Source organism: Zonotrichia albicollis, chromosome 11 (assembly GCF_047830755.1).
Source record: "Zonotrichia albicollis isolate bZonAlb1 chromosome 11, bZonAlb1.hap1, whole genome shotgun sequence".
In the NCBI taxonomy this organism is placed as follows: Eukaryota; Metazoa; Chordata; class Aves; order Passeriformes; family Passerellidae; genus Zonotrichia; species Zonotrichia albicollis.
The window spans coordinates 14,475,300-14,501,754 of NC_133829.1; the positions used below are offsets into that span (position 1 = coordinate 14,475,300).

General features: G+C 37.4%; 1 protein-coding gene across 1 annotated transcript in view; it reads right to left on the reverse strand.

The window, feature by feature from the left end:
• Positions 1–17,672: 17,672 nt before the first annotated feature.
• Positions 17,673–26,455, reverse strand: part of LRRC49 (leucine rich repeat containing 49) — a 39,336-nt gene continuing 30,553 nt past the window's right edge. The window contains exons 13-16 of the mRNA XM_074549457.1: positions 25,427–25,612; positions 21,525–21,634; positions 20,718–20,871; positions 17,673–18,736 (exon numbers count right to left, since the gene is read on the reverse strand). Coding sequence (XP_074405558.1) covers positions 18,530–18,736; positions 20,718–20,871; positions 21,525–21,634; positions 25,427–25,612 — 657 coding nt within the window. The 3' untranslated portion in view covers positions 17,673–18,529. The remainder of the gene's footprint in view (positions 18,737–20,717; positions 20,872–21,524; positions 21,635–25,426; positions 25,613–26,455) is intronic.

Below are 26,455 nucleotides of genomic sequence, written 5' to 3' on the forward strand. Positions count from 1 at the left end.
TAATACTGAACAAATAATTTCATTATTTTCATTGAGTCAATAATACTTCATCTTTTTCCTGTTTTACAGTCAATTTACACAATTGGTTAAAATTATTCCTTCCACTGCATGTTATTGAGCATTTGGCAATTGTTCCACATGTTATCATGGTGCCTGTACTTCATTTTGTATGTGCAAGTCTTATGCAGTTTTCTCTAGCACTGTGCCTTTCACAAAGCATTTAGAAACTTCTACACCCTCTGCCTCATTCCACTTTCTTCCTTGAGTTTCTTCAAAATGTCAAATTTACCAGAGCCGTCTTCACTAATCCTGAGATAGTCCTTTAAGCACCAGTTTCAATTCACTGCCAGCTGTCTGCATCCTTTTCCCTAGAGGATTTTCATTTCTGTTTCTCATACTGTGCAGCATTTATGGAAAATATCATATGCTGTGCAAAGGTTTGCATTCAAATTGCCAAAATATAGCACAATTCCCCACAACTTGAAAACTCAGAGAAAGTTTGAAGATGACCATTTTAACAGCTCAGAAAACTGCACATAGTGATCTTTTATTCACAGCCCTTCACGGTGTGTGAAGGTGTCTGCAGGCTCTCTGTGAGGGCAATCACTCCCTCTTGGCAGCTGCTCCACTGCTTTGCTATTAAGCAACTGGACTCTTCATCAACACTTCTCCTGCTTTACTCCTATAACTTCAGATTTTTTCTTCTCTTTATCCTTGTTTACATCAGGGAAATTACTTACTGTTGGTTGAGATGGATGCGACTGCAAGCTAAGTGCAGCCTGTGCCAGATTGATGCCAGTTCCCAAAATGGTTCTGAACATTTTGTCCTTGTATATGCTGGCAGCAAACCCACATTCATCTGGGATTCTGCTGCAATACTGCTGACATTTAATATCAGCAAGAGATAATTTTCCTAGTATAAACATATATTTTTTTTCTTGACAGATATTAAACTTGTGTCATTCATAATACTAGCAAAAGCCATCTTGCCACAGAACCCATGGGAATGTTTTTGACTTGAACTCATTTTGTCTACCACTGTTGAAAGGCTTGAAAAGAAGTCAATGAAATAGAAGGCCAAATTTCTCAATGGTTTAAATCTGTGCATTGCTGTTGATGGTGTTGATAAAGCCATACGTGAGCATGAAATATATGTTGAATTTACATTTCTCCTTTTATTAATGCCATATGCTATGATCCTTTCAATTCTAAAATCATACAAAAATTCCTTTGGATTAGAACTCAAAGCCCTATGAGTGTGCAAAACCTCTGAAAATGCACTTGGGTGTAAAAGCCAATCCATGTTCACATTCTCAGTCACAGAAATTTTCCAACGAAACCCCTACACTTATAAGACTTGTGTTGTGATTCTCTGAGCAAAACTGAAATCACCACTGCAGACGATTCTACAACTACAGCAATTATTAAATCCATCTCACTTGTCCTAGTAGGTGCTAAACAGGTTGGAAAACTGAAACAAAAGCCTTGCTTCTTAGGTTCACAGCACTGATGTGGGGATCATTTGAGCAGCATCAGGGAATATCATGTGAAGATAAGGTTGTAATTTGCACCTGAAATGAATGTGCTGCTGTGTCCCAGAACTCCCATAGTTATCTCCTCCGCCTCCTCTGATATTTTAGCACAGCAAAAACACTGATTGGCATTTATCAAGAAATCACTGCTTTGCACCAGTCTGAAACACATAAGTAATCAGTGGAAGGCCTGTTTGCAGTAGCCAGAAAACCTGAAGCTGTCAGGCTTTGAGCTTGATCTGGAAATTCTCTTATAAACCTTCCTTTCTTTCTTTCTTCAGTACATAGCATTTTATTAGGAAAAGCATGACACATTAAAAAAAACAAATTAAAAAAACCAAAACCAACACACAGTTAAAAGAAGCAAAGGAGAACAAAGAAATGTTGAGTTAATTTCCTTACCCAAATTTGTCACAGCTGCTTGGCTATTTTCAACCACAAATAACAATGATAAATAATCATGGTGAAATTAATGAAACTGAGTTAATGAAGAGTAATACATTTTCAAAATCCATTACTACTAGATAAGTAAGTGATATTTCAGGGAAACAGACAAAAAGATCATTTGTTTTAAGACAAAGAAAAAGCTTAAACTGCTTAAACACTTAAAAATTTTGAAAGTAATTTTTTGTTGAAGAGGACTAATGAAAGGAACTATATGACAAGGACAATACAACTGGAAATCTAATTCTGCTTCTATGAACAATAGAAAATAATAGATCTCAGGACTTCTCCTGGTCCAACACTTGTTCAAACCACCTGACTGATACTAGATCAGGTTACTCAGAGACCTGTTCCCCAGGTGACACAAAACAACCAGTATCCACCTTTCAATGAGCCTTGGGAATGAGCTGAGCTCAAGGAAGTTCTTTCCAGCTTTATTATCACTCATGGATGACTGCTTCCCCAGAATGGGAAAACTACCATTATCTAACTGATCTGGATTGGAAATACAATGACATATATATATATATATATATAATGCCAAAATTATTATCTTTTTCCAACAAAGTATCATCACATCCTCGGGAACTGCACCAACAATACCAAATACTGGTATCTCTATAAAAGATCTCCAAGTGTAATTCTACCTGAGGAACACCCTGTTTTGATAAATAGGAAGATTTGGTAATTATTAATACAAGTGGCAAGTGTAAATATTAGAGTGGGTTAATGAGCCAAAATACTCAGCTCTCCTCCAGTCTTGGCCAGGCAATTAGTGTGTAGTCCAAGTCAAGATATTAGAAGATATTACTTAAGAGTAATTCACTGATTTTGGAATTAAAAGTCTAAATCCTGTGAAACTTCAGGTGTGGAACAACATGCAATGTAGAAGGAAGTACAACTCATTGCCTCACAGCCAAGCCCCAAATATGTCAAAAATAGAGTTTCTGGAATGCCTCATACCAGGACCTGCAACACTCAAGAGTGGTGGTATGTTCATAAGAGTTTACTCCAGCCTACAGTCTCCACATGTCCACTTCAGAGTTATACTTTTAAAACTGCTGGGAGACTATCAAGAATATCACAGATATTTAAAGAACAAGTTTCACCATTATGGATTTTGCTCTTAATCTCTAGGATACTTGAAATGGAAGAAAAATAATTATTTACCTTCATGTGGATCACTTTGAGGGGAATGCCAGACAGAATTAAATAATTAATTTTGTCTCTCTCCATTTCTTCTCTAAGGCTTGTCCAGTCTGATCCTGTCTAAGCAGCAATAGAAGTAGTTGCAGAAGGACTGTTGCTGTTATGAACAACTGTCACTAAGTTTGAGAATAACAACAATAACCCACTACCCAGTGCCAAGAAAAATGCTCTCTACATCTTTAGCAGTTACCTGAACTATTGCTTGGCTCTAAGAACAATGTTTTTTTGAAAAAAAAAAATTACCACTAAAATTTTAATTACACATTAGTCTCCCACATAATTCATTTTCCATTTCCTTGATTCTCATTGAGATTGGTGCTCTGAGTCATATTTCATCCACAAGTCTAGCACTTGGAGTAAGCAAGCCCTTCCAAGGGAGAGTTCCAAAAGCTTGCTGATGTTTTGGTCCTACGTGCTGTGCTCACAGGCTGCCTTCAGAGCTGCTCCCAGTGCTCTTGGACAGCTTCCTCCTGAACAGAGTCAGGATTCTCAGAGTACCTGCCATTGCCCAGGCAGCAGATAGTGAAATCACACAGACGTGCCTCATGTTGGACAAAATGTTCCAAGTGTAACAAAAAACCCCAAGCAGCATCTAGCATGTTTTTCATCCTGTTTCTTACTCCCTCCACCCTGTAAAATATCTCAAGTTTTATAAGATAGCAGAACTTATGGAAGGACATGGAAAAGACATTAATATACAGTATTAAACAGAGCAGTGTCCCTGCACACGTATTTGTGCTTTTAAAGAAAAAAGCCAAAAGAATACTTTGAGAGTTACGAGGAAAATTTTCTAACTTCTTAAAAATAGATTCCTTTATATTCCACTTTTCTTCTTTCACACCTTTCCTTCTTTTTTCAGTTCATTAAAAGAAACCAAGCAAATCAAACCAAACCAACCAAACCAAAAACCCCAACCACAACCACAAAACCCTGAAGAACTCCCTCTAGAAGCAAATAGAACTTTTTTTAAAGTTTTCTTTAAATCCTGCAAGGTAAGAGGAAGTGAATCTTTGTTCTTTGTAAGTGACAGCAATCACATGAGAAATTTTTAAAAGGGGGGGAAATAAATAAATAGGTTTATCTGGTATAAATATTATATAGTGACTATCATGTCCTGTAACAGGGAACAATGCAGCACAACTTTCTATTGCAGGGAAAAAGAAAACTAACAAACAGAATTTTAAAAATCTGTGGAACCTGCCTCAGAATTTCAGGACTCCCTTTGCCTTTCTTTTTTTTCTTCGCACTGCCAATATCCAATCTTCCTGTCCTTGCAAAATAAAGGTAAGTCTGTTAGTTTTGGGACAGGGCCTCATGAAGATTACAGGTTCTCATATATTCATTCAGATGGGCTTTAGGGTTATTGTGATGCTACTTTACCTTTTCCTCATCTCCTGGAACTGGCACAATTTACTCATTTACTAGCTGTCCAAATGGGACAATAAATCCTTCTCATTAATTTCTTGAAGCCTCCTGGGAAGCTCTATGTAAGTATTTAACAGTTCTTCAAACTTTGCTTGGAACTTTTCAGGTAGAAGCTCTGGAATGAAGAATTTGGAAACAGTTGCAAATCAGCAGTAAACTCAGGGGAGCCCTGCTAAGAAATCATCCTCAAGACAAAAGCTACATTCCTGCCTTTTCCATCCAGTTGCCAGGCTCAAACAACTACTGCAGGAGAACTGCAGTTTTTAGGTGTATAAACTTAAGCTTTTTTTCCTGTCCTCATCTGTTATTTCACTGCAGATGTAGCTTCAAATATGGTTATGGATTTAAAAAAAAAAAGAAGAGATTTATAAATTACATAGAGGTAAAAAGAGATGGCAAACAGAATGGTTTATAGTCCAATTAAAGAACTGTAAAATGGTGGAATCTATGCATCAGAGTCCTCCTACTTGCCTGAAAGAAAATTGCAATGGCTTCCAAGTGATGTCACAGTGCTTTGCTTGCCTATTGTGTGGTCTAATGTCCCCTTGCAAAACCAGTTTTCCTCTTCCTTTCTCTGACTGGGTTTTCTGGGTTTGTTCCAGTGTCCTACATGGCCTATATGTCTGTTTAATAACCCTGTCTTGGGTTATAAACTCTGCAACTGCTTGGCCCCTGGTTCTAAACAAAACAAATCATTTTCTCAAGCACTGTCAGTAAATTTAAGGAAACAAACTGCTCTCCGATCCCACCAAAGAAGAGAATATTCTCTCTCTTGTGGTTTCAAATCTGAAAAGGAGTAGAATAAATCTGTATCATCCATGTTTATCATGTATATCAAAAAGTGGTTCTGCTTTGCTTTTTTTTTGTTGTTTCCTATTATTCTTGCAAAGACAAGTCAGCATGCAGGATTGGTTTTGGGTTTTAATAAAGTACTTAACAGCCATTCTATAGCTGAAATTGAGCTGTACATCAAGCTCTGCTTTGGGTAATCAGCTTTATGGAACACTTACCTGATGTGTAGTAGTGCTCTAACCTGCTGAATGTCCCCTTTTTTTCTCTCTTTTTTTTAAAGGATATCAACAAGAAAGAACTTATTCAGCATGGAAAAGTTGCATGCTGTAAAAAAATGAACAATTGCAGTGAGTTATCCAGTGAGTAATTAACTTAATTAAGCTAAAGAATCAACTGCAGCACAGAACCCAAACAAGGAGAAATGGATGTAATTTTTTCCTTCCTCACATTTCACATCCTCAAATTCCTACACATAGATGGTCCTGTTTGATCAGGTTTGAGACAGTTTATTAAAGCAAAAAGGACTGCAAGTGATAGGCAGAGTGAAAAAACCCAACCCCACCAAGCAGTCCAGAATTCAAGACTCCTGGAAGAAGTGTTTCATTTCAGACTTGGAAGTGTTTTAATGCTTTTGTGTTTAATGTTAGAGTAGGAATGTGGATGAAGTGTGACAGGTTTTCTACCTACAGGATAAAATATACCTCAGAGATGCTAAAACTCTCAAATCCTCATTCTTTGTTTCCTATCCTGATGAAGTTTAGTGTTGGACTTCTTTATAACACCAACAAGCAGAAACAATTCCCAAATGCCACAGCTTGAGCCATCAACATAACATGCCTCCTGCCACACATCAAGCTCTGCTGTCTCTGGTATTTTCATTCTTTCTAAGGAATTACATACTTCATATACACAATTAGAGAACTCTGCTCAGTATCTGAGCTAACATTCACTAGAGGTAAAGGCAGTAGTTCACACCTCCCACTATTGTTACAAGCTCTGTGCAAACTTCTGGCTGCATCACCTACATCCAACTTCACATACTTGAGGTTTTCTTTGATACTAAAACAGCTATGGTCTAATTTTCTTTAAAGAAAGAATATCAAAGCTGAGACTGAGGGGAACATAGAAATCTCAAAGATTTATGTAGAAACCTCCTGGCCCTTTTCAATTCCAGATATAGATCAAGCAAATGAGACACAGACAGAAAGGAGCTCTCTGCAGCATTGTCTGTGCTTAGATTCTCCTGAAAGCAAGACATATTTTTAGCACTTGCACCTCCACTAATAATAAAAACAGAGCACTAGCAGTGTTGTATTTTTATCACACAGTGTCCAAAAAGGCCTGGATGTTGCTGCAGAGTCAGCCAAATTTCAGCAATGCTAAAACCAGCTGCATTCTCCAGCTGTACAGCTGTAAGGACAAAGTTATGGAGTATCAAAACAAGCAGCAATATGCTTTAAGTAACTGCAAGTTATCCCACATTAACATTGCTTCATTTTGGTCACTGATTTTGTTTGCAGGTCCAGAGAAAAGGAGTTCAAACCAACCTCAATGCCAATGAAGTAGCATTTAAATACTTATTTAGTGTAGAAACTTCTGAAAATCTTGAGACAAAATCCCTGTACCATATTGCAAGGACAAGCCCCCACTTCAGGATGAAAATATAGCTTCCTTACCAGCTTGGTTAAACAAGACTAAAGATTTTTGTCTCTGTATCAAGACTGTTGGCCAGACCACACTGGAATGCAATATAAGTAGATGTTGATGAGAATACAAAGAAATCAATCAAAAAAATTTAGAAAAAAAAGAGCCCAGAAAAATGTATCAACCTGTTTGATCTATAGCCCAAAGCTCAAGTCCTGCCAGAGAAAATACCTTTTTTATTTTTAATATTTGGATGAGGCATAATGGAGTAACAGCAATATTTTCTATAAAGTAAATGGTCTGTTTAAGAAACATTAAGGCCAGTTTGAAGATCAGTTTGTCCCTGATTTTCTAAGCCACCACATCACTCAGTCTTTTCAGATAGATTTGCACAGGTTGGGCTCAAAGTCAGCAATGTAACAAACCTGAAATAACAGACCATCCTCTGAAATCCCATGTATGAGGAAGACCCTGAGCAATGCTGGCAGATTAGGGAATCATCTCTTCACCAACATTAAGAGATGAGTAGTCCTGTTCTGTCCCTAGACACTGATACAAGCCAGATCAAACCATTAAACTTTTGCCACCAAAGAGGAATAGGTGTCTCAGCTGGAGCCTTCCCTGCCCCATGTCTGGAAAGGGAGGAGAGGAGCAGATTTCCATGTGCATGGCATTCACCAATAGAACATTTGCTGCTGTAGCTGCAGAGCACCAAGGAGAGATGTCTGTTGCCACCCTGCTGCTGTCACTCACAACTTCTCAGCCACTTGCACTGCTGTTCAAATTAGGGCTGGGGGGACCCTATCCACATGCCACCTTTTATCTCTGCAGAAAGGGTCTGCCAACTTTCCAGCAAAAGCAGCAGATGGGAACAAGCTGCTGCCCCAACAGAACAATTGATCTAGCCTGAATTTCTCTTGAGCTTATCCACTTCAACACAGAACTACAAAAACACTTTTCAAGAAATGTATTAACCCTTTAAAAGCAGTGAGAAAATAACCGTTCCTCTAGAAAACACAACAATGATGATTTCCACAGACTTGCAGGAAAGTTTGAACATTACTGGTTTTCATAAGAGGCAGTGCTGGGAATGTCTGAGAATGTCTCTGGTGGAGGACCGGGAAAGAGACCTCACATTGCAAGGATTATCAGCACTGTTCATAAGGGATCTGTAAAGGGCCTACCCTTTTTAAACTGAGACAGGTATTCATATGATACAGCTAATCTGTGTCCTTTTACACAGTGATCACCGGGCACTCCTAAAGTAAACAAAGGAGCACCAAATACTCAATAGTGATGTAAATCCCTGAGCTGACACAGGCCGGAGGCATCCTCCTTTAACACAGCCTGCAGAAAACTGCCTTCAGGAATGCACTGGGAGAGCAACCAAAGAGAACAGCTAAAGAATGTTATGAGAAAGAGACAAATGTTCACTGAGGTTGGGGTGCACATATTTCTCACTCAAAATTACCGAGACCTGCCAAGCTCTACAGACTTGAAGTCAAAGCTGCAATCCTGGCTCCCAGCTCACTCATGTTTGTGTCTAGCTCTCCCTCACTCCATGCAGCACTGTAGGCCTCCACAGCACTGTGCACCCGAGTCTGCTGGTTTGACAAATTCCCCTTCAACAAAACTTATTTCTGAATTTCAGACTGCCATTGCAGACCCTCCCTATCTCATTGCCCAAACTCCTCCACTCTTGCCACCCATCCATTCTTCCTCCCCTTCTCAACAGTCTCAGAGAGGTAAAAATAGGAAGACCAAAATGTTAAATTTTGAGCTAGTTTGCTCCTTATCTCCATTGCAGTCACAAAAATAACCAGTTCCCTCACCTCTGTGTGATAAGAATGTATCTAAACTTCTACAAGCAGCTGCAAGAATCCATGGCCTTTCCAAGCTCATTCTAGGAAATAAATAATACAATTTGCTACCAATGCAGGCAATCATTTCTCAGATCTGAAAGTAGATGTAAATTTTCCAAGAATCACGAATTTTCCAAGAATCATTTCCAGGAGATCACTCTGGAGTTTGCCCTTGCCAAAACCTTGATCCCAGTGTCACAAGTCCTGCCAAGAACGTGTTGTACCACTAAGCTGCAATTGTCTCTGATGTGGAGACTGAAGTCATCACACAATGCTTGAACAAAGGAAAGTCCACCAGCATCTGACATCATACTGCTTTCATCCAGAATTAAAGCAAGAGAAACAGCTATAGTCACCAAGTTAATCTCTAGAACATTCTATAAATACTTCTGAAAAAATGTACTTCATGAAAGGAGTAGTCTTGAGCACATCACAAAGCTGCCTTTTGAACAGTTAAGGAAATAAACCTTTGAAAGCTTTCTCCAAAAGAGATGAAAAAATTTTATCCAAAATTTTGAAATAACTTTTATTTGCGGTGCTAAAGACAAATTCCAAGAACCTACTTAAAGTTTTGCAAGATTTTTAACTGTACTGTAAAGTGTCATTAAAAAAAAAAAAAAAAACATGCTGCAAAATCAAAAGCCAAACTTGGCAATCTTGAAGATTTCTAAATGTTTCTGATTAGGAATCACTCAATTGATAGCATTCTGAAACAAATGCATATGCAGAAATCAAGAGTATGAGACTCCTCTAAATCAACGAATATTTCAAAGAGATATGAAATATTTAGCACATAGGCTCACACAAAAATACCTACTTTCAGTGCATTTTATCTATCATAAATTCCACACATGCTATAGGTCTAATCAGCAATAAAAAAAGACCCCAAAACAGCAGCCTGATTTTTTTCCTGGGACATAAGACAAACTAATTTTAAAAATGAAAGAAAATAAACATGACCTGTGACTGTTAATGTGAATGTGCTGGTTAATGAAGTCTGTGCTAGTGGCAGACAAGTTAGGGATTCTCTCATCTGCTGGCTCAACTGAAATGAGAGCAATAAGAGCCAGGGAAAAAAAATCCCACTTAATTTCACATTCCATGAGCTACAATTATTTTTCTCCAGACTGACAGGTGCCTGTACCTCCAGCACTCCTCTCAATCTCTCCAAAAACACAGCCCTGTCACTTCAGCTCTACACCAATAACTAATGGCATTAAGCCACAGGCTCCCTCTGGCTCTTCCCCACGGCAGAGGCTGGGAAAAGGGAAAAGCTGCCTGTGCCTGCCTTCTGTGGGCCAAACACTGAAGCCACAAGCAATGGTGACAGTGTTTTCCTTAAATAACAACGGAATACACTGCAGCTTGGAAACAAAGGGTGGGGAAAGTGAGAGTCTCTTAAGTGAGTATGGGAGGGGAAATTAGGTATTTGGCTTCTCCTAACAGTTCTCACACCTCTAAAAATACACAAGACTGCTCACTCTGTAGCTGCCCAACACTTAATGCACAGTACAGATGAGATAAACAGCACCTGCCTGCCCTAACACCTTTGTCAGCTCATTAGCAGCTATCTAATGCAACCAAGGGTTTTTCTTTCACTTTTGCTTCTGCTGAAATGTAGGTCATGAGGGGGTGATCCTCTTTGAGGCATGGCTTTTTATCTTACAGTCTCCTTTGAATACCAGTTTGAAGGAATTTGACCAGTGTAGTTTATAAGGAGGGTCTGGAATAAAAACTAAGAGCTAGTCTGTAGTAAAGATCTACAGATGTCTGACACTAAATATGAGAATCTTTACAATTGACACTCATCTGCTCCACAGAAAGACAGCAAACACATTCATAGATCACATATTGAGATGCACATTATCAAAAGCTGGTTTTTCCCTGCAACAGGACAAAGTTTGTTGAAGTGAGGTGCTGATGGAAGGTGTGAAAATGTGAAAAATTACTAATCTTAGATTGCAACACATGTTGATTGTATTTGGAAACTGCCCTGAGCACACCTCCATCCATTAAAGTACTTTCTTGACACAGACTATAGCTAATCCTTGAGTGAGCTACAGCCAGCATCATCAAACAAGGGCAAAAGTTCAGAACCAACAAAGAAGAAAGTGCAAATAATACAATTTTCTCAGACCACCTGTGGTTTCTTTTTGGTTTCTTCTCTTCTTCAATGACACACACATTCATGCAATTAAAAAAACAATCTTAACAATAAAGCTAAAGATCTTTCACATCTCTGAGGCAATTTTTCTTCTAAATAAATCTGAAAATACTGAGAATGATACTCTGCAGAATGTATCAGAAGAATCTGCTCTACAACTTGAACACCCATATTATCTGCAAATGACCTACTTTCTTCACAGTTGCCCAGCACATAACAATCTCTGTACAAGAGACAGCAGCTGCCTTGCAGCCAGTGAGCTCAGCACCAGAGCAATGGCTGTGCCTAACAAATGAGATATCTTGGTTAGTTTGACATGTTTAACACATGTATTTCTGGCTTGTCACCAAAAGCATTTAACATGTTTTGTAACACTTTACTACTAACAGCCATATGCTATTGCATTGCTTTGAGTGAAAAAGCAGTTATCTACTGCCTAACAATGTCTGCTCCCATTCAGTCTCCCACCCTGTCCACATGGCAGAATCTAGATGAGTTTATTGCCCTTTGGCAATAAATGCATTCAAATCAGCAAAGGAGAGAACCTGTGTGCAAGCCCACAAGGTCTCTTCAAATGCGACAAAAGAATTTACTGATCTAGATTTCATTGAAGTCTAGCATGACTTGAGACATGAGGTTCTCATTTTGGAAGTCCAGGACACACAGATTTTACCCCCCAGTCCAACTAGAACACATTTGTTCATGTTTAAATGGGCTGATTCTGTGGGCTCTAACTGCCTTACAAGAATATTTTGGTTTCAATCACAAGAGAGGGAAGCACACAACACGTGGGAAGGATGGAGCTGGTCAGTAGAAGGCCAGGCTATTGCAGACATCAATATCTGGAAGACTATCTCCACAACTTTAACAGAAAAGAAAAAAAAGAAAGAACCACTTCACTTCATTGAAAATATGGACAGCTAAAATAAATCAGATGTTTTACACTGTAGAAGTGTTTATTTTCCTCTAGGCAATACAGAATCTAGATGAGTTTCTAATCTAGATGAGATTCTAATCTTAGATCCAAGACACAACTGTCATCACCATATATATAAAACAATTGTTACTCAAATCACTGGGAATCTTGCAGCAACTTCAACAGCATCAAAGGTTTCAGCTCACATAGGTAATCTAGTTTGGATTTTCTTGTTTTGATTATGCATCCGAACAAAGAGCATAACTCAATGCAAATTCCTTTGAGAATCTTCAGCAGCATGTCAGCTTGAATCGAAACTTTGCGTTACAGAGGGGACTGCACTCAGCTTCAGAGTCAGATGACTCACAGTGCTCTAACACAAGGATTTTATCCAGGATACAAGAGTTGTATGAAGCCTAATAGACCCTATTGTCAGTGCTGAGTTAGAAATTGAGAAAAGCTGTATTCTGTCTTCTTTCATCACTCTTCAGAACGATTATTTTGTGAGGAAGCATAGATCACTGAAGCCTAAAGCAAACAGGCAGCAAATGTGCTACATATCCAACTAGAACACAAACCACAGCACATATTGTATCACAGTATAATTTCTAAGTGTCATATAATATCTAATCAATGAACTCAGCATTTTTTATCACTGGAAAGTCACAGCTTCTCTACATATTGCAATAATTTCTTTTATTGGTTGCGACCACTGTTATTTGCATGACCAAGTAAGATGTCTAGACTATGTGAGCATGTAGGACAAACATCACATTCACAGCCACAATTTCTTCACCACTGCAGTCAGAATTAACGTTACAATCTCTTGTCTAAAGATACATTTATAAATAGATGGAAGCCATTATCATTCTGGGACATCTTCTCCTGTGCTGAAGTGTCAAGTGCTCAACACTATATACAAAAAAGCTTTGCATTATCACCTGTACTCTTGAAAGCTGTCATTCTTGCTGTTTTGAAAAAGTCAATTCTGTTTATGCTATCCATGTCTAGAATTCCAGAAGGAATGCACTTTTTAATGATCTGCTCAGTCTTCATTAGAAGTTCCAGTTTTGTTAAGTTTAAACTGGAATATTGCTAATTGCAGCTTTTAACCTCTAGAATACCCATATTACACAAACAGAAGTGAAAGAAATAATTTGAAAGTGAAAAATGTCCAAGTTATGGATGCAGTAATACACCCCATGCCATGCACTATATAAGAATGAAGATTGCACACAAGATTTTCCTTAGTATGCAAGTACCTACCTAATTGGGAAGATTGCAACAAAATTGGGATTAAGAATTGTCATGCCATTGACTAACACAATTTGTCACCAAGAAATATGATTCTGCTGTCTTGGTCACATTATTTTATAGTGCACCAATCAACCAAAGCCCACAGCAATCAGGAAGGCATCAGTTTGGATTTTCCAAAAAGCTGGATAGAGCTACTACCCATAAGGGCCTCCTCAAGCCAATGTATCAGTAGTAAGGACAATGGGGTTACCTTGTATAAATCCATTTCCTGAGCATGCTGGATGCTTCTAACCCTGGATTTGGTAAAAATATTCTAACTTTCAGTTTTCTACTTTTTCATACACTCAGTGTACTTACATCAGTCAAATTTGTTTCTGCTTGTAACACATCTATCCATAATGAAAAAAACCCCCACCAAAACCACACAATTTAAATTTGAGAAGAGTCACTTTTTCCCCCATTAAGACTTCTCAGCTCTTCACCAGTGTTTCCTTATGTTTGATACAATAAGCAGAAATGTCTGTCCACTCCATCTGTACAGAAATATGGCATATAAGGCTCAACACACAGCCTGTAAAAAAATGCTGTTTTCACCACAGCAAACAGAGACAAGAGTTCCTCCAGATGAGCTTTTCCTTCTTCCCCCGAGAGCAGAAGCCTAGCAAAGCTTGCCAACAAAGTTAATACTTTGGTTGAATAAACAGTCCCTTAGATTCAATTTTTTAGCTCATGCTCAAGAAAATCCAGCTCTGAGGTGATGTGTGTAAGCAGATACCTCTCAGCTTTCTGTAACATTGTCTCAAGTCGGCATAGCCCTCACTAACTCCTATTTGCATGCAAAAATTCATCAATTTATATTCACTTGGGAGTAAAAGCCACCTCATCAGACAGTAGAACAAAGTGACAGCCAGTCTCCTCCTTCCCACTCCTTGTTCTATACATATGTAGCAAGACACCAAGACTTAACAAACCTCCAAAATCTGATGCCTCCAACTTAAAAAGAAAAATAATTTCACTGGAACTGGGCTTCAAGATGTAGCAGTTTGTGTGATATGGAAACAGAAAAACATCCAAGCAGTCTGTTTTCTCAATCAAACCAAATAGCTGCTATTGTGATTTTGACCTCCCAATCAAAATCACATATTTATGACTATGACATAATAAGAAGAAACAGCAAATATTTGCCTTAGCTTCTTTAAATAAAGCAGCTAAGAAAACCCAATTCATCCTGATGTGTTGCTGTGATAAAAAGCAGAACCTGGAAACATCATTGTCACTTTTACAGCCCACAGTTCTGGTTAAAAAAGCATCCACTTGTCCTGAAATTATGGAATGTATACATAGATTGTGGAGTCACTACTGTCTCCACAGTAGCCCAACTTCATGAGCAGACCTGTTTTAATAGGTTAACCTTTTTATTATTGCCATTATTTTATGTAGTTTACATGATAAAAATACATTTGTAGCAATGGAAGAAGATAATTCCCTTTTCTATAATGGCAAACACTTTTCAGCTGTTTCTGGATTCAGATGTGTCCCTTGGTCCCAGGCAGGGTGGCAGTGTCACTTCTGTGCTCAGTTAAAACCTTTTCCCAGTACCTTTTTCTTCCTACCTGACTCCATCAGCTTTTGGTTTGCATCAAGTGAATTTGTTCTCCCTGCTCCACTGTGGCAGCAAATATGCAGCTCTATTACTTTTTCATATTCTGTATTAGAAAGAATGTACAAAATACAGCTCCTCATCAGTCTCCTTACTGAAGATCAAATTTCAGTTGTGTAACAAAACAGTGACTCTGCATGACATAATGGGGCCTTCGTGTGTGAAACAGCTAAACTGAAATGAGCAAAATATCCTACATCATTATCTGCTTCTGGCTGGACATAGAAGAAATTTGTCTCAGGAAAGAAGCAAATTGCATAAATAATCCAAAAATGAACCCCAAGACTTTGCAAAGGACTTTAAACAGTATCTTTTTAACCCTCAAGGTGATTTCTAGTTATCATACAGATATTTTACAGTAATAGTTCCTGTCTTGTGCAGAAGTCAGCTACAGGAGAGGATCACTGTTTACTTTGGATGGGATATCAGTGAAATATTAACAACATCAAAATTTGGTTTTATGCAGCATTTAAAGGCTTTTGAAGAAGAAAAAAAGAACTGCTTTCAGACTGGAAGGTTTTATTAAAAGGTTCCCTAGCCTCAATATTAATTGCTATCTTAACTCATCAATTTGCATCTGTAGCCATACAAAGTTCCTATTTGTGGCACATAAGTTTCAGAACATCTAAAAATTTGCTGCTTATATGACCTTCACATTTTTAGGTACTAAGCAACGACAGGAATGTATCTCATGAGTCTGTATGAATTAAGATATTATTTGGGCAACCACAAAAACAACATCTAGCATGCTAACAATTTTAAGATCCTCCATCTGCTGTAAATTCTATGTATTCTTAGGCCTAATATCACTTTAATTTATCACTTGTTTCCTAAAAAGAATTAGTGAAAATGTAAGTTCCTTTTTTTTTTTTCCTACTGTTTTTATGTGAAAATAACATATGAGCCCAACATGAATCTTTTCTTCATTTATAAGAGCTGCCTACCTACCCTGACTTCAGCCATTTAGCAATCCTGTTATGAAACAGCTGCTGGTAGTGAAAAAAGTCCAAACTGGCAGCATTCACAGACCACTGGGGATACAGAGCATTTTAAGATGTTTCTACAACTCCCCATCAATACCCTCTGATTCATTTTTTCAAGACCCTACCTTAAAGCCTCAAACCAGGATTATGCTTCTAAAGACTCAGTATCAGAAACTCTGGCTTTTCTCTTGATTTTCCCATGGAGGACTTCCTGTTCCTCTAGACCCATACAACCTTCTGAAAACATTTTTTTCCACTCTTTTACTGCTGCTGAATCTGATTCAAAAGGGGCCCATCTGTTCCAGCTACATCATCAGGAGAGCTCTGCACTTCCACACAGCTGCTGAGCTTTTTCTGTCCCTCTGCAGAAGCTGGAATTGCTTCATGCACCCCCTTGGCACAGAAATTATGTCAAGAAAATGAGAGATCCAAAAACCTATTGCATGATCATTTCTACACTGACTCTTTCTCTAATGTAAACTCTCATTTTCTTACATTTTGCAGGGCCCTAATTTGTTCCTTTAATAAAATGCTCTATAAAACTTGAGAGTGCAATTTTCCAATGGGATGGAAACAAAAATCCCACCAAATAAACTAATCTTATTATAAATTCCATGAGGCAGTTCAAAAAGCCCAGATAGGTGATTGTTTCTATTAAATTCTATCAACTGCTGGAGCAGTTTCTCCAGGAATTCTAACACTCCCTCAGAATTTAAATGACTTAACCTCCACTGCATTCTGCAGACTGAAAAACAACTACCTGCAAATATAACATGAACCAAGTGGAAAATGGCATTTATCAGTGATGTACCCACATCACTGCCAACCTGTCACATGCTCTGAAACTGGATTCCCTCACACAACACACATGCACCAGCTTGACCTGAATGCAAGCAGGCTGAACTCTCCAAAACACCTGTGACCATTTAATTCCTGTACTCATTTAAAGCTCAGGGGGCTTGGTCTGCTCAGCCTGGATAAGAGACCTTAAAGCACCTTCCAGTGCCCATGAGGGCTCCAAGAGAGCTGGAGAGGGCATTGGAACAAGGGCATGAGGTGACAGCACAAGGGGGAATGGCTTGAAATGAAAGAGGGAAGACTTAGATTGGATATATGGAAGAAATTGAGTGAGGGTGGTGAGGCCCCAGCCCAGGTTACCCAGAGAAGCTCTGGCTGCCCCATCCCTGGAAGTGTTCAAGGCCAGGCTGGACATGGCTTTGGGCAATCTGGTCTAGTGGAAAATGTCTCTGCCACTAGATGGTCTTTAAAGTCCATTCCAACCCAAACCTTCCATGACTTTCTGGGCATAAAAACTTATTAAACTGCATCTGCATCTCTGCTTTGACAGAAAATACCTTCTAGATACAGTTTAAAAATAAACTTACCTTTGAGTCATAGAAATCTTTGCAGGAAATTTTCTTTAGTTTCTTTTTTATAAATGAGCCCAAGTTAAATAAGAACAGTTTTAATTAAGTAAAAAAAGCACAAAGATTTTGGATTGTTGTAGTTAAGATACAATGGAACTAAAAAATTAAATTTAAATGGCACAACTTTCTACCTGCATCTGAATGCCATCCATGGCAATCAGCTGGACTTGCTAAGGCTTCCTAGATTCAATTTCTGGACAGAAGCTGGCAAGCTGTTTATTGTGGCAGTTACTGTGCTATGGAATGAGGTTTTTTCTACCCTTTCAGTTGATTTTGGGGCAAGTTGTGTCTCATCTCTTCATGCAGCATTAAGTCTTTTCTTTGCATACAGTACTTTTTTATATTATCTGTGAAAGGTAAAAGTGAATAATTTATTTTTATTGATAATATGAAATTTTCACAGAGTCACAGAAATGAATTACAACTGAATAGCAGTTATCAGTCTCCCTACCAAATGTAATGCATGCATTTTAGCTCATTTGATCTTGGCAAATATCTGAAGTTAATAAGTTAGTAATCAAGAAACAAAATAAATTATACTAACATATTTTAACAAAACAAAAATAAAGCTCAAGTGAGAACACCCTGGAATCATATTTTACCTATAACAATTTACACAACCTTAGTAACATTAACAAAAAACATTTGAAATTGAGTTTGGGCAATTTGTCCAGTTGAGAATTAGGCTGATTAAATGTCAACATTCTGAGCACTCTCATGTGAAAAAGTGTTCTATAATCTGACAAATTAAAGAATAATAATAAGTCTTCATTGAGTTCAGGGTGTAAAATAATTTATTAGGTTCCGGTCATAAAAAATTTAGCTACTATTCTTGGGGGTTTTAAACAGCAGCAGTCAAAAAAGTGACAATTGAAAAGTGTTCAATAAAAATAAGGCAAACTTTTTAAATTTGTTCCTTAAAAATCAATGCTGTAGCACTACAGAATCAAGGGTGGCAGAAAATAATAAACAAGAACTTTTAGTAGAACAATCACCAAGTCATTTCTTTGCTATCACTTTAGATAGCCAAGGAAGCATTGGTAAAGCAGTATCAAAGTAAACTTTCATTTCAAAAATAATAAGAGTTAAGTAAGATTTAAAGGCATCCCTTTGTGGGGAGGAAGTGAAGGATGCCCTAGTGATGATAATTTCATATTCTATTGGTTTAAGTTTGTAAAACATGAGAGAATAGTGAACCAAAAGCCTGCAGGACTCTACTGTTTCTGCTCAGTGATCCTCTGGAGGCAGAGTTTCATGTAGGAGTTTTTATTGCGGATTTCCAGCACTGCATCTCTGACAAGCTCAATGAACAGCTGAGGCCAGAGCTTCTGCAAGGATTCATTCTTCATATTGATGTCAGCTGCTTCTTTCACTAAGTTCTCAACGTATGTCTGGCAAAAGGTTTTTCTTTCTTTGATTTCCTGCATGAGAGGAAATTACACAATGTATAAAAAAAAGGGAAAAAAAGGCTAAACAAGAGCAAATCCACAAAAACCCTCTCAAAAATTGAATGAATGAAACAAAAGCAATTAGCTGGCAGATGCTGTTGTGCACTTTCTCCCCTTGGTTTTAAGTTGCATGGCCCACTCACTTTTATGAGTGTGGCCACAATACCTTAATGTATTCATAATGTTCCTACTATATTAAGTAATTAATTTATCTGAAATTAACTTTCAAGTAACTATATAAATACCTGTTAACAGCATCACAGTTTGTGTTGCTTTCTGGCATAGCAGTGAAAATGTACAGAAATTATTAAACACTAAACTAATTTTCCTTCTCTCCCTTCCCAGAATTTCATCCTTACAGTACAACAGTTGAAAAGCAGATATTTCTCTACATGCCCTAACAAGAACATGGTCTTAGAAAAACATCCCAGTACTCATCCTTTTCCACAGTCACCCTGGCAAGTGCTGGTTCCTAATATGTATTACATTAGATACTGAGGTAAGCTGAACTTTTAACAATAATAAAAAGACACTGTGTTTTGTGTAACTACTAGCTCTCAGTTTTAGTACATCAAAATGTATTAATCCTTGCTTCTGCAAAGTTCCTATAAAATGCCTTAAGCTTTCAACAGTAAGCTAAATATATAGCTAGTTTGGCACAATGGCAGCATTGTTAAAAATGTTAGATCATGCTTCAGGCCACCAAAACAAAGATTTAATGACTAATAAAGGTGAGAAAATGCTTTCCAGCAGTGTCAGCTAAAACCCCAAATTATTAATCAAAGACCCAAGCCTGTCATCTTTAGCAATACGCTTCCTCAGCCACATTTGTGATGTTAGTTTACTGCTGCTGGGGACCTGGAAGGGTTCCTTTTGCCAGGACGTACTCTTGTGACACCCTGCAGTAGCTGCTGCCACAGGCATAATGCTACAGCAAAGGACAAGGTGGGAATTGCTGCACTGGGAAAAGAAAACAACATATTTATTTAATGGACTGTACAAATACTAAGCTCACTTTATTTTATTATAGGGCTGGTTCCATGGTAAAGGACAACAGGAATACTTCACTGCCTTCTCCATGCCATTCAAAGATTTAAGAGCTATCACTGTTTTTGAGACTGAAATGTTTTCTTAATTTAATTTAAACTCTCCACACAGTCACAGTCTCCTTCTTATGCTGTGGATCTGAGATAATAAAACCACAATGGAATAAAAGATTCAGCGATTACTGAATTTGATTTAATTTCTCGCAGTACAGGATTTACGTATTTCCATCAAAAAGCAAACAATGGGACAAATGTGGGAAGCAGAGTGCCTACAGTTAGAACTCATGATGATTGCTCAGAAGGGAGATTGTGGCTGAAAAAATCATATTCACCCTGGGAACAATTTCCCTCTGCCCAAGCAAAAGAGTGAGCAGATCAAAAACACAAACTAAAACAAGCGTGACTGATGCCCTTGTCTGAAACAAGCCAGCTTGCAATTTTATTAATAATTAAACCTAGTACTTTGCCTATATATTTATTTTCCTGTAGCTCACTTAAAAGCTAGGAAGCAGCTTTTTATTACTACAGCCTGCATTATCTCATGCATTGTCTGAAGGTGTTCTTCACCAATTCATTCAGGAAACAACTAACATGTGCAATATACATTTTTCTTCCTAAAAAAATTGTGTTCACTCCATATGGCTTGTAGTTCAGAATGTATTTCTGAGACCGTGGCACTGTTCAGGAATCACTTCACCAAAGACAGAAATTGAGCATTTTCCAGTATTGTGAGGAAAAGATCAGTTAGATAAAATGTTTGATCAGATATGTAAATACATTAAGAAGGGATCTTTTAAAATCACCATTCTTAATAGCCCAACTGAAATCTGACATATAGATAAATTCAAAGAGTAGTAGCCTAAGGTTACCTAACAGAAAATGTAAATATTTTGTAATGGTATATTTACCTCAAGCTTTTCCATATGAAAATCTTTTGTCATATAATTCAACGTTGCTCGAGCTGTGCTTTCCCCTCCACTTCTTCTGTTATCACTATTTTCCTCACTCCCAACCCCAGATTTCTTTCCCTTTCCCTCCAGCAGATAATGGAATTGCTTCCTCCTGTGAAATGAGATTTACAATCCTAATTATCAAAAACTTTTAAGTGCATATTTTTCTAGCTGTTGTGAAGGGGGAGTTCTGCTTTTGAACATTGATTTTTGAGCTTTAAAGTACTTTGCACCGTCAAGTTATTCAATTACGTATGACTCTAGATGTCCCTTATTTAATTTGTCTCTAAACAATTGACTCTGATATCAAATAGCATCTCCTAAATAGGAAGTCTTGCAGCTTTAACTTTTATTAAGTATTTCTGCATAGTTTTCTATAGAAGACTAAAAATAGGGGGGTTTGGCAGCCTCTTTTACACTACAACTCTTAAATCTGTTAACCATTAATTATCCACTATAAACTACCCACTAAATAACCAGTTCTTATCATGAAGGTCCAGCAATCCCAGTACAAATGCAGACCTGACATGCATTTGTGTGCATATTCCTTTTCATCTCCTCAGCAGACTTCAGACAAGGTCTGGGAAAACCTCTGGCTACATAGAGAAATGGTAACACCTGTGCATTATGCAGAGGACCTATCTTCTAGAAGATGGTATTTGTGAAATTTTCATCTTTTTACTTAAAATGAATTTATTATAACAGGGTGCAAAAGAGTTAGGCAACACATTCTGGACAAACTCCAGTCCTGTTCTTGTACTTTACCTGGATTCTCCAAATAATGAAAGCATGCGGTAATGAGGCAGCTCTGAGGATGCCACATATGCCAGAATGCCAAAGAGCCTTTCTGCCTTTACAATGTCACTTTCAGTAACCTGTGAGAGAGTGGGAAGGGGAGAAAAAAGAAAAAAATTACATTTCAAAATTAGCCCATGCATATTTCATTACATATGCACATTGAGAATTAACTGAAATTTATTATATAGAGCACTGCACACAGATCCACTGCAGGCAATCTTCAAAACATAGACTTTCTTCTACTGGCACTTTAAATATATTTTAGAAGAAACCAGATGGGGTACTGGTGCTTGTTTTATTTCCTGTCATTCTGGATATTTTAATGTTGCCCTGTGCTTCATGATAGTCTTTGTGAAGTGAGGAATTTTAAAAAGGTTTCTTACATTCATTTTCTGAAGGCCAGACATATTAATTCTGCTCCATACTGCATGCATTTACAAAAAGGTTTACTGGAAAATTTCTGATTAAGCTATGCTGGAGAAACAGAAAGATTCTGGGCATGCACATGTGAAAAGATAACTTACAGACTCCCTTATTTTGGCAGCATCATGGAAAAGGTTTTATAAAAGAGAGGCTTTAGAGGGAAAAAATTTTCTCTGTATTTTTCAGCTCCTGAAAATAAGTGTTCACTCATTATATTTCTCTAAATGTCTACCATACTGTTGTTTCAATATTAAGTTCCAGCTGCTCTTTAGGCTAACTTCCAGTGGTTGAAAAATTTTCAGGATTCATTTTATACAAAATTGAAAAGTGTAAAGAAAGTGGAAGAGATTCATTCTTTGGTGGTGGTGGTTACTATTTTTTGTTTGTCTTGGCTTGTAATCTCTGGAGACCACGGCCTGTGTTTCTCCCTGATGGCCAGACTATGAACTGACTTCAACTGCCAAAAGTTTTTTGGCACAGTTTCTGGGCCCCTGGCTTTGTACTGAGTGCAGAAGCAATCTTTATGATCACAAAATCTGACCTGGGTAACACTGGACAATGAAACTTACTCATTGACTTCTTAACTTCTGGTTGAAATTTAATTTCCATTCATCCTACAACATACTTTGGGAGAGTAACCCGTTATTAAATACACTTCAATACTCACAATATTTACTAAGCACTTCCAGACAAACTTTGTATTCTGTGTTATTGAAATGTGTGCATAAAATGGAATTTTGATCCACATTAACAGATTTTTCTTGTGTTCTTGTGTAATGTTTAGAGACTATACATTCTACACCTGCCTGAAGTATACTGCAATAGCATAATGCAGGGGTAAATTCAGTCAAAACACAGATCAGGAAAATAGAAATGTAAAGTCAATTCCATTTTTACAGTGGAGTTGTTAATTTTCACTTAAAAATTAAGTAACTCTTACATAGTAGCCTAGGAGTAGATGACCTTGCTGAACAGTCTGCAACAGAAGCAAGGTCTAAAACAAAGAGCACAGAAGGCAGCTAGGGGAACAAAGCCCAGTGCAGGCAGAAATGCCTGCTGGAGAAATAAGTGATTTTAATGTATTTATTTATGTTAAGAGAAGCATAAGGACCAGGTCAACAGAGACAGCAATGCTGAATGCAGTCTCCAGCTCACAGAAACCCATGTTTTCTATCTTAGTGCAGTGCATTGTTTGCTCCATTAATCACAAAAAGATGATAACGGTGGTATCACATAAATGTAAGGCTTTGTGCCTGCCCCTTGCCAAGTGCACAGAGCAGGCACTGACTGTGCCAGCAGCCCTGCTCAGGCACAGGAGTGCATCTGTCACACTCTATCCCATACCATGGGGTGGACAGCACTCTGGAGGGCTTGGTAACTTCAAACCTGAACAGCTTAGAATTAATCTGAGCTTAGAATTAATCTGAAATTACTATCACTGGGAAGAATTTCATGTAGTATCTCAATAAAGACAATTTGCTTCTTCACAGTTAGTAAATGTAACAATTGGACAAGGGCACAGAATTATTGTTAGGGGGAGACCAACACTCAGCTGGAATATTAACTGGAATGGTGGGGGAAGGCTGGGGAGAAAATAACAGTTTTTTTAAAGAAGTTTTTTACAGTTTAAAAGTGCTGGAGTGATGCAATTTATTTAGTTAATTCAGTTAGTATATATTGCTTTTACTTTGCAACTCTGCGTAGCTCAGAGCTGACAACACAATATTGTCTCCACAAACACTGCACACAAATGGTGATCAGAATAGCAGAATATGCACATTTCCCTTTCTGTCATCTGGAACTGTTATTTAGGGCTGATCTAAGGTCTGAGAATCACTTCAGGGGTTGTGTTCTTTACATTGAAATAGAATTTTTTATTACTCATGTTAATCCAATAGGTAATACACATCTGCAAAGCTGAATAACATGACTTCTGCTGTAGGGTAATGAAAAACAGCAATCAGAGCTCATCTCTTTCTTCTGCTTAGCTAAGGCACTTTCCAAATGATTAATGACATTAGAAAAAACAAATCTGTATGCACATCTTCATGTAGTGTGGTCTGGCTGAAAAAGTTTGTTGAGGACAAAAATGTTCTTGTCATACATATTTAAGATCTGATATATGCCCTACATAAAATCATGCTGGGCTACATGTGCTCCATTTACTAAATTAATCCCCAAGAACTATTAAATACAAAGTTTTCCCTCAGAGACTGAATTTGTTGACCTCGAGATTGTAACAAAAAGTCTACCAAAACAGTTGTGTTACTTTCTTTCTGCATGAAGACCAAACACAAGAATTATCTGTTTGCTTTTCAGCTGAATCACTAGCAGATTTTGAAAACATGATGTAGTAAAAAAAGAAATAAACTTTCTATTTTTTAAATCTAATTTGAAGAGCATTTTTTCAGCAAAGTACTACATTTGAAGTTATTTTATATTTTTCATGGGATTTTTATAGTTATATTTTTTTCCTTTTCAAGATACTGTGCTGTTGGAGTGAGCCCTATTTCCATCCTTTCTTTGCTACTTAATTCATTTAAGCTCTTTACCCACTCTTACTCTTCTGAACAACTAATCTATGTTTTATACAACTAAAACCAAGTAAACCACGACATCCAGCTTTGGCTGGATCAGATAACAAGTATATCTAATTAAAAACATATGATGATGACCAAATTAAAATACCAGATCTAAACGCTAAAGCTGTGTATTATTTTTGCTCTAATTAACTTCCATAACATCTCTTAAACTTACTTAGCATTTAAAATTGGATGTCCATTCAAACATTGTGTTGCATTGTAACTATTTTCACCCCCTTTATGATCAAAGCCCAAGTATAAAATAGCTGGTTTATATGCTTGAATAAATTTAATTTCAATTGATGTAAAGGGGAATACAAAGTATACAAAGAACAGCAATATTAGTGTCCTAACTTTCTATTTATTTAAACATGAAATGCTCACTCAACAACAAAAAATACACCCTAAAGATCTTGTACGTAGTAAGCAGAAAAAATTTTTAAAAATCGATTTGACAGACTTTTCCTGTAACAGGCTTAAAGCAAAAAATATGATTCTATGGTATTTCGTAACACTGGCAATTGTAAATAATCATATACAGTAAACTACAATGGAGTCTGTCAAACACATTTCTGCTTAAGTATTCAATGTCAGTGCTGTGATTTTCTCAAAAAGTACTCCTTAAAATCAAGTGAAATTGAGCAGTTATTTAATAATAATTTCACATAATTTTACTAAATATTATTAATTTTAATGTTAATTGCACAAGAAATTACATGGTGAAGTCTACTTAAATCTTTTTCCCCCTAATACCAAAAAGACACTGACAGGGTTGTGCTCATTTCATTAGGAGTTCATCTCCTCTTTTAAAAACAACACTAATTTATTCTGCAAGAGCAATTATAAGAAGCACCACCGTCCTACCTTCTCTCCATTTATCTTCTGCAGATTAAAATGGTTCAGTCTGAAGAGAACATAGGATTTCCACAAAGTCAAGTTGACAACTGGATTTCCCTGAGGATCAACTGTCAACTGCTCCATGCGATGCATCTCAGCCAAGGCATTGAACTGCTGCAGCGCCACAAGATTTGTCTCCTTGAACTTCAGGTGCTAAGGAAAGTCAAACCCCAATAAATTAAATAAGGAAACAAAGAGTGAACACAATGATTCTATTCTGTGCCACTCTATTTTCAAACTGTAACACTCATGTGTCTGATGAAGCAAGTGAGGGCATTTCATTTGAGATCTCTGTAGCAAAACACATCAATGTATCAACCTAGTGCTGTATTATTTATACTAAGAGTCAACATTGCAAGCCCCAAGCAATGTAAAATCTTTACTTAAAGCAGGAATATTTTTCAATGTTACATAAAGCAATGATACTACTTAAACAATGCCTACCTTAATTCTACAAGTAAAGCACCGGCAATATCTACAGATAAAAGTAAGTACAATACATGCTTTTAAAATATTCTTCCCTTTTCAGGCACAGGGTGCTGGCCTAACTCATACCCTGCCCTACACTAATGTTCCTATGAGCATGGTGTGTGCTACATAGCAGCATTAATGTGGGAAGAGCTAGGGGGAAAAGTTGATGGTGAAGGTAAAAATTTAGTTGTGATCCTGCTATCGCCCACAAATTGTCCCTCACCCACAGTGAAACAATTGTTTCATTAAGATATAAATTTGTCTTGAGCTCCCCACAAATTGAGCAGTCTCAATTAAACCATTAAGTTTTGTTATACTAAAAATCTTGAGAAGCAGCAGAGAGCTCCAGATCCAGACAATCTGAGCTACAAGTTGCTTGCTCAGATAATGTTTGTTATCTCTATTTTACGATTTGCATCAAAATGACTGATTTGAATGACTAAGAAAAAAACAGAGACAAACTGAACAGACTTCTCATTCATGTTGCTTTTCTCCATCAAGAACTGAGGAATTTCATTAACTGTG